Consider the following 19,515-nt stretch of genomic DNA (forward strand, 5'->3'; position numbering starts at 1 on the left):
TGAGGCAGGAGAATGGCGTGAACCCGGGAGGCGGAGCTTGCAGTGAGTGGAGATCGCGCCACTGCACTCCAGCCTGGGAGACAGAGCGAGACTCCGTCTCAAAAAAAAAAAAAAAAGAAAAAGAAAAAGAAAAGAGAAAGAAAGAAAATGAAAACAAAAGGCCATGTTCTATAGGAAGTATCATCTTTTTTTATACTAAAACTGTAAAGAATTATGACAATGTTGGAAGGACAGTGAGTCAGGTGTTAAACTCTTCAAAAGACAAGGGTTGGCTGGGCGCAGTGGCTCACACCTGTAATCCCAGCACCTTGGGAGGCCGAGGCGGGAGGATCACGAGCTCAGGAGATCGAGACCATCCTGGCTAATACGGTGAAACTCCATCTCTAATAAAAATACAAAAACAAAATTAGCCGGTCGTGGTGGCGGGCGCCTGTAGTCCCTGCTACTTGCTACTCGGGAGGCTGAGGTGGAGAATGGCGTGAACCCAGGAGGCGGAGCTTGCAGTAAGCTGAGATTGTGAGATTGAGCCACTGCACTCCGGCCTGGGCGACAGAGGGAGACTCCGTTTCAAAAAGAAAAAAAAAAAAAAGACAAGGGTCTATAAATGACTCTAACACAGAGGAGCAGTAGGTGATACAGTCTGGTAGCAAAAGCATCAAGGTAGAGGGATGAAGAGAATGGCAGGGTTAGGCAGCAGGGAAAGTCTGGCAACGAGAAGCAAGTCATCCTATGTCTTCACTCAGTATTAAGGAATTAGAGAGAAAACAGCCAGCATGTAAGAGAGCTGCAGAACAGTGCGTTCAGGGACAAACCAGGTTTTCAAGCAAAAAAGGTGAAGACAGTTTTAGAAGTTTAAAATACAGTGGATTTTGCCAAGAATGTACTATAAGAGAGTTTTCTGGGAAGAGGTTATAGGTTGGTGCAAAAGTAATTGGGGTTTTGCTTTCAATGACAGAAACCCCAATTACTTTTGCACCAACCTATAGAAAACTATGCAGGGGGTGGGGGCAGATCAGGGTATGACCAGAGTCTTACAGCGATGGGGGAATTTAGGCAGTGAGGGAAAGCTGGAGTCCTAGGCTTCTTGTGGTGACTGAAGTAAAGACAGATAAAAGGGTAAGATGGAATTGGCCCACTCAGGTTTGAATACATCTTTTTAAAGATAGATGAAACCAGCATGCCAGTTATACTGCCCCTCAGTTCCAAATCTACTCTTCACTGTCCAGCTTGTGATGCTAGAGCTGGACGTTGTAAACATTTCCTCTTTGATTGCTAACACAATATTAAGCTTTCTCAGTAAAATTGAGAGGGTCACTGCAAAGGAAGAAGCTTCTCTTCCTGATTAGTATGCTTCCTTTCTTCTTGTTACTGCAGCAAGTGGGACACACAGCAGCACTCACAACTACAGGCAACTTCCAGGAGTGTTTGGCCAGTGCCCCTACCAGCTTCCCTGTGAGTTTCAGCAGCACCTGCAAGAACAGCTTCCCACAGAGTTCTGCTGATGCCTCAGCCAGCATCCTAGCTAGAGCAGCATCAGACCAGTTCCACTGGCACCCCAGCAGGCTTCCCAGTGAGTTCAGTCCCTCCTCAAGTGGCTTCCCAGTACATTCTACTGACACTCCAGGCAGTTTCGCAGGGAGTTTCGTCAGCTCCACAGTGAACACTTTCCTCTTTGCCAGCCCCACACTGTAGTGCCATCGAGTCAGCTACTGCCATACTCTACCCAGTAAGGTCTGAATCTCAGCCTTCAGGATGGCGTTAGGGTTTCTTTTAAAATTTGTGTCTTCTTTGGGTACTCTGCCTTAGCACTAGGAATAGCAGCTGCTTCCTGTATCTGCTATTACTGTATGCTTAAAAAAAATTTTTTTTTTACGATCTGTCATTTTATTATTATAATTTTGCTAAATTTCTTTATTTTTGGTTTTTTTTTTTTTTGAAACAGAATCTTATGGTCACCCAAGCTGGAGTGCAGTGGCGCAATCTTTGGCTCACTGCAACCTCTGCCTCCCGGGTTCAAGTGATTCTCCTGCCTCAGCCTCCTGAGTAGCTGGGACTACAGGTGTGCACCACAACACCCGGCTAATTTTTGTATTTTTAGTAGAGACAGGGTTTCACCACGTTGGCCAGGCTGGTCTGGAACTCCTGACCTCAGGTGATCCAACCGCCTTGGCCTCCCAAAGTGCTGGGATCACAGGTGTGAACCACCACACCTGACCTATGACAGATTTTAAACCAAGTGACTGATCATTCCTACTATATAAAGTTTATCTTACAGTAGTGTGTATACATACATATCTAAGGTTGTGTATATGTATATGTATGTGTATGTAATCCAAATGAAACAAGTTCCATATACCAAAGCATACAGCTACTGACATAAAATGTCAGATTTCTGCAACTATCACTGCGTTCTTGGGCACGTTGCTTAAATTCTACAGGCCTTCATTTTTCATCTGAAATATGATAGAGTAGATTACATGATCACATTCCTTCCAGCTCTATGATTCTGTTTATCTGACTGTGAATTCTCAAATACCAAATATTTCCAGATTTTTATCAAGAACGTCATAGGTATTTATTTCATTTATGCACGAACCCAAACGGCTCTGCTTAGGTTGTTCAAAAGTTATTTCATTTATAATGTCACTCACTTTTTATTGCACTAATTATATTACTTAATATATTTACTTAATGACTTTTTATGACTCCTGTAGGGCTTCTCAGTTTTAGAGGATTGGTAAAACACAGAAGGAGGACATTCCTTGGTAACTTAATAAAAGCAATCCTATAATATCAAGGTAACTGAATTGGGCTGCAATGAAATAAGATCGAATTGAATTTGTTATTAACACACGGTCTGTAACATGATCATACCTGTTTATGTTTTTGCAGTGGTTTCTTTTCGTATAATTTTTTCTCTCCATATTTCTTATATGTTAAAGGTATTCCATATTTAGCGGCAGGCTTTGTAATTTTCTGAGCAGGCATAACAGAAATCGAGTTTTGTCCTGAAGCTGGTCTTTTGGCTAAACGAAAAGATACAAAGAATTTTGTCTGCAGTTCTTTACATTAACTCTTTACTTTCAGAATTCTTCAAGATAGCACTGTTTAATTTTCATAATCATTGACAGTATTTGAAACTTTCTATCAAATATCTTAATTCATCCCTTAGTATTTACTAATGCCTTAACTCTTTTACCCTAAAGTCACTTTTTGACAGAAGCTAAAAGCCAAATTCCTCTAACATGTTGAAGTTTTTAACATAAAAAAAAATCCCTAAAATTGACTGTGGGTGATGGTTGCACGTATTGGTGAATATACTAAAAATAATTTAAACATGAATATGCTTAAAAAAACATTTACTTGTAGACACCAAATGTATAAACTGTATGGTATGTGAGTTATGTATCAATAGAGCTGTTAAAAATAATTTTTTAAAAATTCACATTTTAGAAACTACTTTCAAAATCAGAAGATAATCAAGAGCAACTGTTAAGCATTAATTACATCAATATAAGCAACTTTTTTCCTTCATATAATGTGTGAATGGTATCTATACCTACAGACCTTCAAAAAAGAAATATCTTAAAACAATCATTATCACTAAGGGTTCCACAAAATGGGTACCTCATAGATTGCTGGCAGAAATATAAATTGGTTAAACTTTCTGGAGAGCAATCTATATTAAGAATATTATTTATGAATTGATATTAAAGAAATAATCAGAGAAACTCCATGCACAAGAATAAACCCTACAGTATTATGTATTTAACCCTTATTGAAGCCTAGATGGGGTTCAGTCTTAGAAGGGATAAGTTAAAGAAAAGCATCCTAAGGTAATAAAAAGAAAATTCTTCTATTTACTCACATCTCTGGAGGATATTAAAAGAAGTCAGAGTATAGTCTATATAAACACTTACTGAAACCCTCTTTCCCTTTCTTATTTTTATTATCTGCCAAGATACCCCTCTGCTCAAACTCTTCTAAAGCCTGAGCAGCAGCTTGCTTTCTTCCACTTCCAGACTGCTCTCTAGCTCAGGATTTTATAATGTGCTAAATCAATTTATCAATTTAAATCAATTTCTTCCAGAAGTGTTCTTCCTTTTTAGGGGGGGGAAGGAGAAAAAAATTTAACTGGTTTAAAATGAAATCCTACGGCTAAACTCAGTTCTTCAAAAAAAAATGTAATTGTAATAGAAAATGTTCATCATATAATAGTATAAATTAAAAGAAACAAAACTTCTAATAATGCATTCTCAATTTGTAGTTATTGTGCACATATTATCACAGAAAAATATATCAAATATAACAGTGTGTGTTTCTTTTAAAACATTTTTATAATAAATATTTTTCATATAATTTAGTAAACTTTTAAAAATAAAAACAATATAAGCCATTAAGTCGGCATTTTAGAGATTCAGAAGTAATTTTTGTTGACAATATGGGATATACGATGTGACAGGGTAAGGTTTTCCAAACACATACTCCAACTGCATCTTGACCCAGAAACCAGGAAGCATGAGCAAAAAAAGATTTCCCTTCGAGAGTTCAACTGTACAATCAAATTAGAGCATACACATACACATATACACACAGAGTCACAATACCGCAACCTGGCTAAACGTGTTAATAGAATCAAAGAAATAGAGTGTATGCCAGAAAAGGGGCTAGAGGTGCAAAAGCATAAAAAATAAAGATTTCTAAGAAGCAGATATGAACAGTCCCATCTACTTTCCAGAGAAAAGGAAGAACTGTCTATCTGATTTTAGGGCATTTTTCAGGATGAGTGACAAGGCTACCTATGGCATGAAGTTTAACACAGGGGGACTGGAGGCCACAAAGTATTTATCAGTAATACTACTCCTATTAAGCATTTCATTCAACCAAATGCTCTTACAACAAATTACTTTCTAATTCCCATATGGGTTTATCCACATGGAAAGAACATGCTGACACTGGGTATTTCTAGCTTTTGTGACAAGGAGCCTTTTGATTAAGATATGACTTCTACGAAGCTTGACTGTCCACTGCCCAGAGAAATCATGCCGATTCTTGGTCTCTTGTAAATTCTGTTTAAGTGAGTTGACTTCCCAGGGATTGGTGGTCTCTGCAATGAGAGGATGTCTAAGGGTCTTTAAGAAGGGCGAAATGCAGCAGGTGGCTCACGCCTGTAAACCCAGCACTTTGGGAGGCCAAGGCAGGTGGATCATGAGGTCAGGAGATTGAGACCATCCTGGACAACAGGGTGAAACCCCATCTCTACTAAAATACGAAAAATTAGCCGGGCGTGGTGGCGGGCACCTGTATTCCCAGCTACTTGGGAGGCTGAGGCAGGGGAATCCCTTGAACCTGAGAGGCGGAGGTTACAGTGAGCTGAGATTGCACCACTGCACTCCAGCCTGGAGACAGAGCAAGATTCCATCTCAAAAAAAAAAAAAAAAAAAAGAAGGGCTAAATGTAGCTTGCCTTCCTGAGAACCCACTGTCATACCACTTCTAGCTAAATGGGTTCATTTTTATGATATCTATTTTTATTAATTTATCCAAACTCAAAATGGAGTAGTACAAAGAATTACGTTTGAAAAACAATATACCCTTCACGTATTAAATAACTTCCATTGATTTTAGAAATCCATTCTGAAATCATTCTATTCAGGAAAAAAATAATTTCCCTCTCACATAGATACACCTAAATACACACACATAGTATATAACCATATCCATAATCTTACAACAATTCTAATACCACTGGTCACATTGTTTAAAATAAAACCTATCTTAAATAAAGTGCTTGACTTCACATTCACTTAAAAAAATTCAGAATATGAAATATTTCTCAAAGAAAATATTTTATGACCGAGTGTGGTGGCTCACGCCTGTAATCCCAGCACTTTGGGAGGCCGAGGCGGGTGGATCACCTGAGGTCAGGAGTTTGAGACCAGCCTGGCCAACATGGAGAAACCCCATTTCTACTAAAAATACAAAAAATTAGCTGGGCTTGGTGGTGGATGCCTGTAATCCCAGCTACTTGGGAGGCTGAGGCAAGATAATCGCTTGAACCCAGGAAGCGGAGGTTGCAGTGAGCCGAGATCGCGCCACTGCACTCCAGCCTGGGCAACAAGAGCGAAACCTCATCTCAAAAAAAAAAAAAAAAAAAAAAAAAGATAATATTTTATATGAAGATTTACACCAAAATTGAAAATTTTATAATTCTATAAAAACATTCTCAAAATATCAGCTAGGCATCAAAGACATAAGATTTCAGGCCAGATTTCATTTAAATAAAATGGACAAGAAATGAGAATGTTGTTATTAAGAAACTATATATTGCCATAAATCATTAATAATTCTAAGGTGCATTTCCTCTGGATTAAATTTATCCTAGAATTATCCCAACTTACTATATCAGCATATATTTCCAGTTTAATTAGGTTTGATTACCACAAACAGATGAAAAGTTTCATATCAGATTTCATTTACCTGGTATAGGCTGTGATCCAAACTTTGAAAACGTTTTTAGACAAAATTCTTCTGCAATAAGCTTAGATTGAAAGAGGAAAAAAAAAATCAGAAAAGATGTTACATTTTCAAAATAAAAAACCTACCCATTAATTATAATACATTTTCCCCTTTTTCAGTAATATTTATGTTGCCAAACTGTACTAAAACCAAGTCAAGAAAAAAAAAAAAAAAAAAGAAGCCCAGGTGTCGTGGTTCATGCCTGAAATCCCAGCTCTTTAGGAGGCCGAGGGGAGGACCACTTGAGCACAGGAGTTAGAGGTCAGCCCTGGCAACATAGTGAGATCTCATCTCTATTTTAAAAATTAAGAAAAATTAAAAAAAAATCCATTCAATAAATTCCTCTCATGCTAACTCCCTCCCAATCTTATTTATGTATGTATCTATGGGTGTATGTTTTTGAGACAGGGTCTCACTTTGTCACTCAGGCTGGAGTACAGTGAGACAACAATGGCTCACTGCAGCCTTGACCTCCCAGGCCCAAGCAACCCTCCCATCTCTCAGCCTCCAATCAGTTGGGACCACAGGCCTGTGTCACTATGCCAGGCTGATTCAAAAAAAAATTTTTTTGGTATATTTTTTATGGAGATGGGGGTCTCCTTATGTTGCTCAGGCTAGTCTCAAATGTATGGGAGCAAGTGATTCTCCTGCCTTAGTGTCCCAAAGTCCTGAGATTAAAGGTATGTGCCACCATGCCCGACACAAATTTATTAGTTCTCCAGATAGAGGCTTTCTTCTCAAATTAATCTAATGAGCAAGGTAGGCATCCATACATTACTTGCCTATTTCATCTCTCAGCAATTTAACACAACTACCTATCTGGAAAAATCTCTATATTCTATGTGCATCCATAGCCTTCATTTTCTTCAAAACTACTGAAGAATCACTTCATTATCAAAATAAATTATCTAGTAATCTCTCAGTTATTTTAACTTTACTCTGAATCTGCTTAACATCTCCAATGAGTTTTGTAACTCATAATTATAAATTATAACTAATTTTATTAAATTATTGGATAAATATGTAAATATTCTTAATTTAACAAATGTCTCCATTTATATACTAATATTAGTATAAACTCTCCATTATATATTCTCCAGCATTTATAAACATAGATATTTATAAATCAGGAACAAAAATCATTTATATTTTCTGCAAGTAATTTTTTCTCCTTACTCCATATTTTTCTCTCCTTAAGTTCAAAACTATGATACCAACAAAGAGCTAACTTGGTTTAAGCTTTTTTTTCTTACTTTGTGGGAAAGGCAAAGGCAAGTGAATTTTCTATTTTTTCAAGAGAACTGAGCCTTGGTGAGAGAATCTTCCTATAGTAACAGTGGTCCAGACACTCCGATAGGCAAAAAAAATACTTGATCCGAGGGGGTCGTTTTTTCCATTAAGAAAACCCCTAGAGCAGTTCTCAAAGTCTCATACCAGCAGGATCAGCATCATCTGGAACTCAGTAAATATGCAAACTGTCAGGCTCCACCTTAAAATTACTGAAACCAAGACTGTGGTGGTGAGACTCAGCAATGCCCTCTAGGTGATTCTGATGCATGCTCAAGTTTGAGAACCTTTTCGTTAGCAGACAAATGTAACAGCCAAGTCTGGCTCACAGGCAATTTAGGGCAACTATGTGAATGTGTGTTCCCTTCTCAAAAAATGCATTTTTTTTCCTTTTCTTTCTCTTGGAAGAAAACAGGTGGTTTATGATCTCAATCTTGTCCCTAAATCGAATCATTTCTTCCACTGTTGGAGAAGTCTTTCTTTTCCTGTGGTGATGCTCATGTGAATTGAGAGATGGGACATACAGAATCCAAGAAGATTCTGAAATCCCTATGTTGTATTGTCCAATAGAGTAGCCACTACCCACATGCACCTATTTGAATTAAAATTTAAGAGATATTCATATATATATATATATGAGAGAAGCTTTTCAGTTATACCAAGGACATTTCAAGTGCTTACTAACCACATGTGGCTAGTGGCTGCAACATTGAACAATGCAGATATAGAGCATTTTCATTGTCACAGAGCATTCCACTGGACAGCCCCTATATTCCTAATGAATCAGAACTTATCCATAGTTTTTCAAGCCATACCCAGGAAGATGTTGCCAGAGTGCAGAAGACTAAAAACTAGGCCCTATCAACCATGGCTGATGGTCTTGAGAGGATTAGGTACTAAAATGATAGGGAGCATTATAGTGATACTGGAAATAATAGTTCATATGTTACAGTAAAGCTCATCAATTGTTTCACAGTTATAGTCTTTAAAAAAATATATCACAACTATCAGCAGGCTGAGAGGAGGGAGGACTGCTTTAGCTCCAGAGATGCAGGCTGCAGTGAGCTGAGACTGCGCCACTGCACTCCAGCCTGGGTGACAGAGTGAGACTCCATCCTCAGACAAACAAACAAAAGTGTCACAGAGCGTCTCATCTAAGTACAAGTAGATATATAGTAGAAAATAAATCTGAGGAACAGCAGATAAAGGTTTTTATCTTTAAACAACAAGTGATATATAGTAGAAAATAAATCTGAGGAACAGCAGATAAAGGTTTTTATCTTTAAACAACAAGTGATATATAGTAGAAAATAAATCTGAGGAACAGCAGATAAAGGTCTTCATGAAGAATGAAATCTAAGTGGTGCTTAAATAGTAACAAGTAGGGTCTATGTATATACTAACACATAACGTCAAATATTCCATTTGTGAATAATCACAATCTCCCCTTGTTTCTTTTCATATTATAAGTTTTGCACATTTTAAGCTTGAATATTTTCTCTTTCATTGGTAGCTAGCTAAATTCCAGTACCTCAGCCTTGAGACTATATGTCCCAACTCCTGGTATGGGGAGAGAGAAACCTCAGCAAGACTAAATGAAGTCATTGTTTATTCTCTAGTGGCTGCCAAAAAAACAATAGTACACTACATAATAAAAGTGTCCTCGCAAACGTTATTTATAACAAAGGAGTCTTGTAAGACACCCACGTTTCAGAGGCTGTTGCTATGACCTATACAAGTAACCTTTAATCTCCAAATGTTAGTTGGTTTTCTTGCATACTAATGCATTCTCCTGGTAGCAACAGTAAAATCAACATCTCTGTTTTCTGAAGAGTATTTGGTCACATGCACGTTCTGTTAAGCCAGAAGGACATATGATACTTCCTTCTCCTCCATGAGCATATAAAAGTAATAACAAAACTATAGTTTTGCTGAATATCTTATTTACTGGAGGTTAACAGTTATTTAACAAAGGCCGCACTAAACCAGAAAAGTAAAACAATTCCAATTTCAGGTGATCACATTTTTATAACTTATGCTAACTGATTTGATATAGATTGCTTTAAAAATCTTATGGAATTAAAATTCAGTTAAACTCAACAATTATGCACCTATGTGTGCACTAAAGGAGAAATCATGAGTCAGTAATCTAGTATACCTACATATAAATGGTTTCTAATCATTTCCTATCAAAAAGAATATAACTATAATCATATAGATTATGTTAACAATACATTTATAGGCTGGGCGTGGTGGCTCATGCCTGTAATCCTAGCACTTTGGGAGGCCGAGGTGGGCAGATCACTTGAACTGAGGAGTTCGAGATCAGCCTGGGCAATATGGTGAGACCCTGTCACTACAAAAAATACAAAAATTTACTGGGCATGGTGACATGTGCCTATAATCCCAGCTACTTGGGAGACTGAGACGAGAGGATGGCTTGAGCCCAGGAGGTGGCAGTTGCAGTGAGCTGTGATCATGCCACTGCATTCTAGCCTGGGCAACAGAACTACAACCTGTCTCAAAAAGAATTAAAAAAAAAATGTGTATTAGTAAAATACATTGATATGTAGGTAATATTTAAGACATTAAATATTTTGAGCACTTACATGCTAGACATTAAGCACTTTATGTGTATTATCACTTTTAATTCTCATAACAACCTCACAGATACATTCAATAATCCCTTTGCTCACAGGTGAGGAAAGTGAAGCATAGAAATGCTCAGTAATTTTACAGTTAGAAATCCAGAGAAAAGAGGAACAATGCATAACTGGAAAGCAAACATTAACAAAACAGTTACATAAAAATGGAAAGGCTGGGTGAACTGGTTCACACCTACAATCCCAGTACTTTGGAAGGCCAAGGTGGGAGCATCACTTGAGGCGGAGTTCAAGACAAGCCTGGACAATATAGTGAGACTCCGTATCTAAAATTTTTTTTTTTAAAATATTAGCTGAGTGTGGTGGTGCACACCTGTAGTCTCAGCTACTCAGGAGGCTGAGGCAGAAGGATTGCTTGAGCCCAGGAGTTTGAGGCTGCAGTAGGCTATGATTTTGCCATTGTACTCTAGCCTGCACAACAGAGCAATACTCTCATCTGAAGAAAAAGAAAGAGTACGGAAAGGAAAGTGATACTAATTTAGTCTGAAAAAGGCACACCATTCCCCCAAGGTCCAGACGTGCTCTCCTCAACACTGGAGGCCATGTTCTAGCTAAGCAACATAACCCTACTGTTTAATTTTAAAGGAAAAAGAACATACCTGAGGTGAGAGAAACTTTTCAATGCGTTTGGCTATAAAACCTTTCTCCAATATGGAGTTGACTGATGGTCTATCCCTAGGATTTCTTTTAAATAACTGAGACACCAAACTGCGGAGATCATAGGAATAATGCAAAGACACAGGTGGAAAAGATCCGGATATTATCTTCAGTACCAAGTTTTTCATACTGCCAGCTTCAAACTAAAGTCCAGAAAATAAATAACATACAGGAAACATATATAAATTGAAACTGAGAATATCGGTAATAAGAAATAGTTCTTTTTCTACCAATATAGAATAGAAACACATCCTCTTCCAAATAATTAGAATATGTTTTCTAGAGCAAAGTTTAGTTGGTTATCTATAAATTAATATCAGCCCTCACAAAATAAGAGTAATTTTTACTTATTTAAAATATTTAAAGATGGGATGTATTAAATAAATGTTTCACAAACTATGACAATAATCAAATGGTGAAAGGTTATGCCTTAGAGGTAGCAAAATTAGGGCCAAAGAACCACAAACAGAAAAAGAACAACCTGCTGGTCTTCATTTAAGACCTGCCTTTTAGTGCCTCTGTTGTAATGATTAGAACAAGAAATTAACTACACAACTAAAAGCATTGGGGGAAAATTAATAAATAAAACTACTAATACTTTCCTTTCAGACAATGCTCACTATTTTGTGTGCGTGCGATGCTCCTAAAAGCTATGAAAATCAGCAGTACAAAAATATCTTAATAGGAATACATATGTCAGAATTAAACACAACATAAACTTTAAAGTAAAAAGAAAACAAGAGGTGGGGCAGTTTAAAATCTGAAGATTTCGTCTTGAAAGAGGGCAATATTAAACTTTTGATATCTCCACTAAAATATTACAGAACAATTGTACAATGTTATCTTAATATACACATTAAGAAAATAAAATGTACTATAAATTAGGTATCAGTGATTATAAAAGTTCTATTAAATGTTGAGCTCTCCTAAATGTCATCTGAGTAAATTCAATCTTATAGAAACATCTGTACACCTAAATAGGAATCCTAAATGCAGAAAAGATGTGGTTCTCTATTCCAATGCACTTTCATTTATCACTCAGTTGACATGCTCTTCACAAAGCGTAAGTTACTGGATTTCATGTATCTTAAGACACATGCTACTTAAGAGTAAACAATCCCAAAATACCGAAGAGATGGTGACAGGACAATGTAGACGAAAAGATTTTTTTAAAACCCACAAACCAATGGTTTAAAGCTAAAATAACTGTGTTGCAGAAAAACTGATCAATTATTTCAAATAAGTGTCTGATAACTACCATCCCACATTACCTTGTCAGCTTATGCTTTTTTCCTTAAGCAAGAAAAAAAAAATCTAAGGCAATATAGTAAAAGAGTAAGCAACCATTAAAAAGAATGACAAGAAAAAATATTCCCCAAATAGTATTACGCAATAAAATCACGTTATAAAACTTCTTATAAAGTCTAATCAAACTTTTGGGGAAGAAAAAAAATTTTTCATTTTACAGGTAGTCAATACTGGCTGGAAGAACTGTTTATGATCCTTATTCACTTATTTATATTTTCATCTATTTTCTGAAGTTTTCTGTAATGAAAATACAATATTGTTTAATCAGTGGGTAAAAAAATGTTAATCACTTTCCATTTCAAAAAACTGCTTTATTAAGATTAAACCTACTTAGGACAACAACTCTCCCCCTTTTTAGTGTGCTACACGTTATTTAAAAAAAAGTCTCAAAAGTAAAAATTTTAAATACTCTGAATTAATGATTACTTAAATCGGTAAAAGTCATCAATGAGTATATTGAATGAAATTCTTTAAATTAGTTCAATTCCAAATCAGTCTGGGTGTTATGAAAGAATTCACTAAAATGAAACTAGTAAAATTTGTTAAGCTAGAATATCAACTTTATACTAAATTTAACATTAAGAAAACAGCAAAATTCATTTTTGTCATTAGAAATAATTTTCTGGAAAACAGCATGAAATATTATAAAATAGCAAATATACTAGATACGCATATATATTACGGGAAAATCAATTTATACTTCAGAAAAAATGAGAAATGTAAAAACGGACATAGAGAAGAATTTCTAGGATGAGGGTTATCTGAAAGATAACAGAACTTAAAATATAATAAAAACATTATAGGCGCTTTTTAACATAACTTTAAAAATATTTCAGAAACTTCTACTTACAGCATGTTTAAGTGTACACAGCTCATAAAGGACACACCCCAGAGCCCAAATGTCACTAGAGAAGACAAAAATGAGAAATTTCCTCTAAGTATCAGAATGTACTTTAAAATTTTTTGATTTAAAGGAAACATAAACAGCATAAAAGTGTTTTGGAAAAATATGTGCTCCAGAAAAAATTTCCTTTAAAACTAAAAATTTCAACCATAACCAAATGACAAAAGTAGCTCTCTCAGATTGGAAAAAGAAAATGGTTGCCCCAACAATTACTTTGAAGCTTCATTAAAGAAATTTAATATTTAAAAGAACAATATCAAAAAAATTCATGTAAATTCTATTTATTTTTATTTCATAAAACTCAAACTTTTTTTCAATTATTTGTAAAATACCATGATTTAAAAATTATAAAACAAAATATTAATTTAATGGACATTAAAAATTTATTAAGAAATTTGCCACAGCTACTGACCAATGTTATCTTGGTTGGGATTTTCCAATTAGAGAGAGAAAATAAAGGGTAGCTGGAATTTAATGGTAGAATTGCTCTTTCTATCCACATATTATATAGTCCGCTAGCCAGACTACAGTGCTGTGATTAGAAATATGGGCTTGGGAGCCAGACACCTAGTTTGGATGCTGATTCCACCACTTATTTGACTCAAGGATTTCAAAGACGTTACTTTGTCTCTCTCTGCATTTGGTTTCCTTATAAGAAGAGGAGGAATGATTAATACCTACATCTCCCAAACTCATTGTGAAGACTAAGAGAATACATAGAACTCAAAACACTACCTGGCTTAGAGTGTGTTCAAGAAATATTAGCAAAAATTCAATAAGAAGTGACTATCATGAAGAAAAAGACCAAAGAAAGCACTCTACTTTCAGTTATAACATAAATAATAAGGTGATTCTTTCTGTGGTTCTTTCAGCAAGATAATCAAATAGCTTTTTTACAATTCCCCTCACCATATATTAACAACATTTTATATATACATATATGTTTACATGTATGTATTACTGATATTAGAATAGTATTCTAAAGGTTAATAAACATGACAACAAAAAGATTGAAAGGAAATACATCACACAATGAGTATCATTTTAAATACCTTTTATTATTGTAAGGTTTGTTTTCACAGATTTCAGGTGACAAGTAGTATGGGGTCCCTATGCAAGTTCGAGCCAGCTCTACAGTACTAGAAGAAAAAAAAAATTATTGGAGAAGTTTAAGACACAGTCATGTGCCACATTAATGTTGCTTTTGGTCTACAACAGATCACCTATATGATGCTGGTGTCATAAGATTATAATGAAGCTGAAAAATTCCTATAACCTAGTGACATGGTGACTGACATACATTGTAGAACAATTACTTTATTTTTTAATAAATTTAGTATAGCCTAAGTGTACAGTGTTTATAAACTCTACCGTAGCATACAGAAATGTGCTATGTCTTCACATTCACTCACCACTCACTCACTCACAGAAAGCAACTTCCAGTCCAGCAAACTCCACTCATGGTAAGTGTCCCATAAAGGAATATCATTTTTTATCTTTTATATTTTATCTTTTCTATGTTTAAATATATACCATTGTGTTACAATTTCTTACAGTATTCAGTACAGACCATGCTGTACAGGTTTGTAGCCTAGAAACAATAGGCTATACCATACAGCCTGCCTGTGTAGTACACTCTATCATCTAGGTTTGTGTAAGTACACTCTACAATATTCACACACTGACAAAATCACCTAATGATGCCTTTCTCAGAACATGTCCCAATAAAGCAACATCCCAGTAAACAACATACTTAAAGATACTATAAATTATCACATATACATCATCATGGATTGAAGGTTCGCTGAAAACATTATATCAAAACAAAGTTTAAAATTCATGTTACCTATTAAGAACTCTAGCAATTCCAAAATCTCCAAGTTGTACCGTTCCATCTTTAGTTAAAAATATGTTCTGTAAAAGACAGGAAAAAAATTCTTAGAAATATTGTTACAGTCCAGTTCTGAGTCAACATTTTTCCTAAAATTTAAAATCCAGTTTAAAAAATTATGCTAGAGAAACTGGATATTCACATACAAAAGAATAAATGAAGTCCCCTACCTCAAATCATACACAAAAATTAATTCAAAATGGAGTCTAGATCTAATCAAAACTAAAATATAAAACTCCTAGAGAAAAACATAGGAATAAATCTTCTTGCTGTTGGGCTAGGGAATCGTTTCTTAGATATGACGTCAAAAAGCACAAGCAAAAAAAGTAAAAGAATAGATTGGACTATCAAAATTAAAAACTTTTGTGCATCAAAGGACACCATCAAGAAAACAGACAATCCATAAAATGGGAGAAAATTTTTACAAATCATATATTTGAGAAAAAACTTTTATCAAGAAAAGGACTTGCATAACTCAACAATGACAACAAAAAGACAGTCTGATTTAGAAACAGGCAAAAGGGGCCAGGCGCAGTGGCTCACACTTGTAATCCTAGCACTTTGGGAGGTTGAGGCAGGCAGATCACCTGAGGTCAGGAGTTCAAGATCAGCCTGGCCAACATGGTGAAACCCCATCTCTACTAAAACTACAAAAAATTGCCAGGCATGGTGGCAGGTGCCTGAAATCCCAGCTACTCGTGGGGCTGAGGCAGGAGAATCACTTGGACAGGAGGTGGAGGTTGTGGTGAGCCTGAAATCACACTGCTGCACTCCAGTCTGGGCAAAAGAGCAAGACTCCGTCTCAAAAACGATAGATAGATAGATAGATAGATAGATAGATAGATAGATAGATAGATAGATAGATAGAGAGAGATAGATAAATACATACATACATACATACACACATAGGCAGGCAAAAGGCACATACTTCATAATATCCATTTATATAAACCGTCCAGAAAAGGCCAATCCACACAGACAGAAAGTAGAGTAGGGGTTACCAGAGTCTAGGTGGAGGGGAATGGGAACTCACTGCTAATAGGTATGAGGTTCTTTTTGGAGTTATAAAAAATGTTCTGTAAGTTTTAGAGACTGGGAAGGAAAGTAATTTTTAGAGTATGGGAAGCAAGCAGGAGATCTAATACAGATGCAGATGAACAGGATAAGACTGAAGAGACAAGACAGATAATTTGATGCATACTAAATCAGGTTCAAAAATTTTTGGCCCAAGACAATGAAGGTTCCATGTCTTTATCCATTTAGAAGTTATCAGTGTCAGAATAACATACCTGAGATTTAATGTCTCGATGAAGAATTTTTCTATCATGTACATGTTTCAGGGCCAAACATATCTGTACAAACCAGTCCAAAATCTAGGAAGAAAAATCAGATCTGTCATTTCTTTTAAAACTTACAATTCACAGTAGCCTCTCCCTGACCATTAAAAGAATTCAAGAATATTTAGGGATGAGAGGAACTAAATCCTTAAAAAAATATTTTAGGTTACAATTTATTTTAACTCTGCAGGCACTGACATTAAATAGATATTCAAGTCAACACAAGCTCTCCACATACTAAATCCAAAATATAAGAGATGCTACTGGGTCATCTCTTATAAATCAAAACAAATGTGGAAAGTAACTTTATGAGTGAAAATGGAAATAATTTATATTTTATAATGTTAAGACAAACAGGTGATTCTTCTTTGTTTTTAATACATCTTCTTTCTATAACAGCCCTCCCTCCCCTTTCTTTAGGGACAGGGTCTTGCTCTATCACCCAGGCTGGAGTGCAGTCATGTTATCAGAGCTCACTTCAGCCTCAAACTCCTGGGTTTAAATTATCCTCCAGCCTCAGCCTCCAAGTGGCTAGGACTACAGGTGCATGCCACCACAGGCAGCTAGTTTTTCATTTTTGTTTTTTTTATAGAGACAGGGTCCTGCTATGTTGCCCAGGCTAGTGGTCTTGAACTCCTGGCCTCAGGAGTTCCTGAGGATTCAAGTGTTCCTCCTGCCTTGACCTCCCAAAGTACTGCGATTACACATATAAGCCACTGAATCTGATCTCTATGATGCTTTTTAAAAATATAAATAAAAATCACAAAAGGAAAAAAATCAAGCCAGAAATTTGGAAGACATCTCTGACTTTTTTCTCTTCCCACATTTATTATAACGTAAACACTCTTTCCTGGAGATGGCCACTTGGAAATAAAAAGGCTTAATTTCTATCTCATTGTTAACATCAAAATAATTCCAAGTACACGGCATTTTTAAACTAAACAAAAAAAAACCATAAAATAACAAAAGGAAACATAAGTTAATTATCTGTAATAACTGACTAAAGCAGGACTTTCAAAATATGACATAAAATGCTTAAGTCATAAGACAAAGACTGATAAAGTTGACTACATACAATTTAAAACAACTGTAGAGCAAAATACACACAATCAAGTTTAATAATAATTTGAGAAAATACCTGCAACATAAATGATAGATTGCTAGTTCTCTAAGATGCAAAAGTTATTCAAATCACTGAGAAAAGTACTGACAGGCAAAATAAGAAGTGGACAAAGACTGGAGAGGCAAATGACAGGTGGAAAAAATGGTCAAAAAACACATATGTAAGGTATTAAACTCCCTGCCAAATTAAAAAAAAAAAATTAAGATACCATATTATCTTGCTTAAAATGAAATAATACATACTGTTGGTCAGAATGTTGGGAAATAAGCTTTTTCTCACAGGTGTTTGTGAAAAGGTTAATTATAATCATTTGTCAAAATATGTGAAAATTTTAAATTCACATACCATTTGAAACAGCAATTTCAATTTCAAATTTATCCTACAAATATTATCAGAAATATAAAACGACGTATATAAGATGTTTACTATAGCACTGTTAGCCAGAACCCAAAAATATAAACAATCTGAATGTTCAAGGGGCCTGATTAAGTATATTGTATTATCACTATACCAGAAATTCTATGCAGTCACTGACAAGAATGAAGCACTTCTGTGTATACTGTTTACATACTATTAAGTGAGAAAAGGAAGTTCCAAAACAGTATGCATAGTATAACTCTATTTAAAAAAATATGCTTATATTCCATACCTGAACTCTATTTAATTGTGTGTGTGCACTGAGGAAGGAAAGAAGGAATAAAGGAAGGAAGCATCAAAGGATAACTGCCAATCAGTTAACAGTGTTTACCTCAGGGAAGTGGATTTGCAGAAGAGGGAATGAAAGGTAACATGTTTACTTTTTACTTTACCTGTTCAGCATTTTTCTTTTTTAAAAAACTATTTTCTTTTTTTTTTTTTTAACTCTTACTTCTGTTCTATAGATATTTAATGAGGATTACACAGATTGTTAAGGTACTTTCTATACTCATGTAAGGCATTTTAAGTATAGAGATCAAAAACAGTTCTCTAAGGAGTCCGTACAGTGGTAAGGAATATACTCACAAGTAACTATAATAATTGCATAAGTTTTTTAACAGAGATAGATACAAAAAGACAGCAATTAATTCATCAAGGGAGAGGTAAGGAAAAAGAAAGTGAAAATTATGTTGAGTATTACTGATAAAATGGAGTTTACCAGTAGAAATGGAACACATCTTAGAAATCACTCATGTCTCATTTCACAGTGTTCTTCTATTACTAAATTTCCCGTACTTGTACTTCTTAATTTGACAAAAAATTTATTCAGTACCAAAAATGTACCAGATATGTGCAGGAACTAGCAAAAAAAAGTTAATGAAAGAGCTCAGAGACCAGAGGTCAGCAAATGTATTCTGTAAATGGCCAGACAGTAAATATTTTAGGCTTTGCAGGCCAGATGGTTTCTGTCTCAACTCAACTCTTCCACTATAGCACAAAAGCAACCACAGATTACAAGTAAACAATTAAGTTTAGCTGTGTTCTAATAAAACTTTATTTACAAACAGAGAGAGGGGGCCAAATTTGGTTCACAGGCCATTGTTTATTGATCCATATCAAAGACTATAGAGGGAGATGGGTAAGTAAACCAGTAATTAAAGGTAGGTAATGCGCTGAGTTGAAGAAGCATAGAGGAGAGTCAATGCAGCCTGGAGGTGATAAAATAAAGCTGGACAGAGGAGGTGATTCCTGAGCTCAGTTTTTGTTGGAATATATAAGCAAAGCAGAGAAGAAAGGCACAGTTTATAAAATATAAATGTTACATTTTCATTCCCTTTGTCTACCCTAGCTCAGACTCTTGCTACATCAGGGTTCGACTACATGGGGTAGGACTTGGAGGAGAGGGAAGCC

General features: G+C 35.5%; 1 protein-coding gene across 5 annotated transcripts in view; it reads right to left on the minus strand.

Moving 5' to 3' along the window:
* The window catches only part of NEK1 (NIMA-related kinase 1), a 218,340-nt gene that overhangs the window by 181,118 nt on the left and 17,707 nt on the right, over positions 1-19,515 (minus strand). For all 5 annotated transcript variants that reach the window (XM_011967803.1, XM_011967801.1, XM_011967798.1 and 2 more), the window contains 7 exons: positions 16,518-16,601; positions 15,184-15,251; positions 14,390-14,476; positions 13,284-13,338; positions 11,068-11,268; positions 6,480-6,540; positions 2,875-3,026 (listed from right to left, as the gene is read on the minus strand). In XM_011967803.1, the coding sequence (XP_011823193.1) occupies positions 2,875-3,026; positions 6,480-6,540; positions 11,068-11,268; positions 13,284-13,338; positions 14,390-14,476; positions 15,184-15,251; positions 16,518-16,601 (708 nt within the window). The remainder of the gene's footprint in view (positions 1-2,874; positions 3,027-6,479; positions 6,541-11,067; positions 11,269-13,283; positions 13,339-14,389; positions 14,477-15,183; positions 15,252-16,517; positions 16,602-19,515) is intronic.

This window comes from Mandrillus leucophaeus, unplaced genomic scaffold, assembly GCF_000951045.1.
Source record: "Mandrillus leucophaeus isolate KB7577 unplaced genomic scaffold, Mleu.le_1.0 Scaffold81, whole genome shotgun sequence".
Lineage (NCBI taxonomy): Eukaryota > Metazoa > Chordata > Mammalia > Primates > Cercopithecidae > Mandrillus > Mandrillus leucophaeus.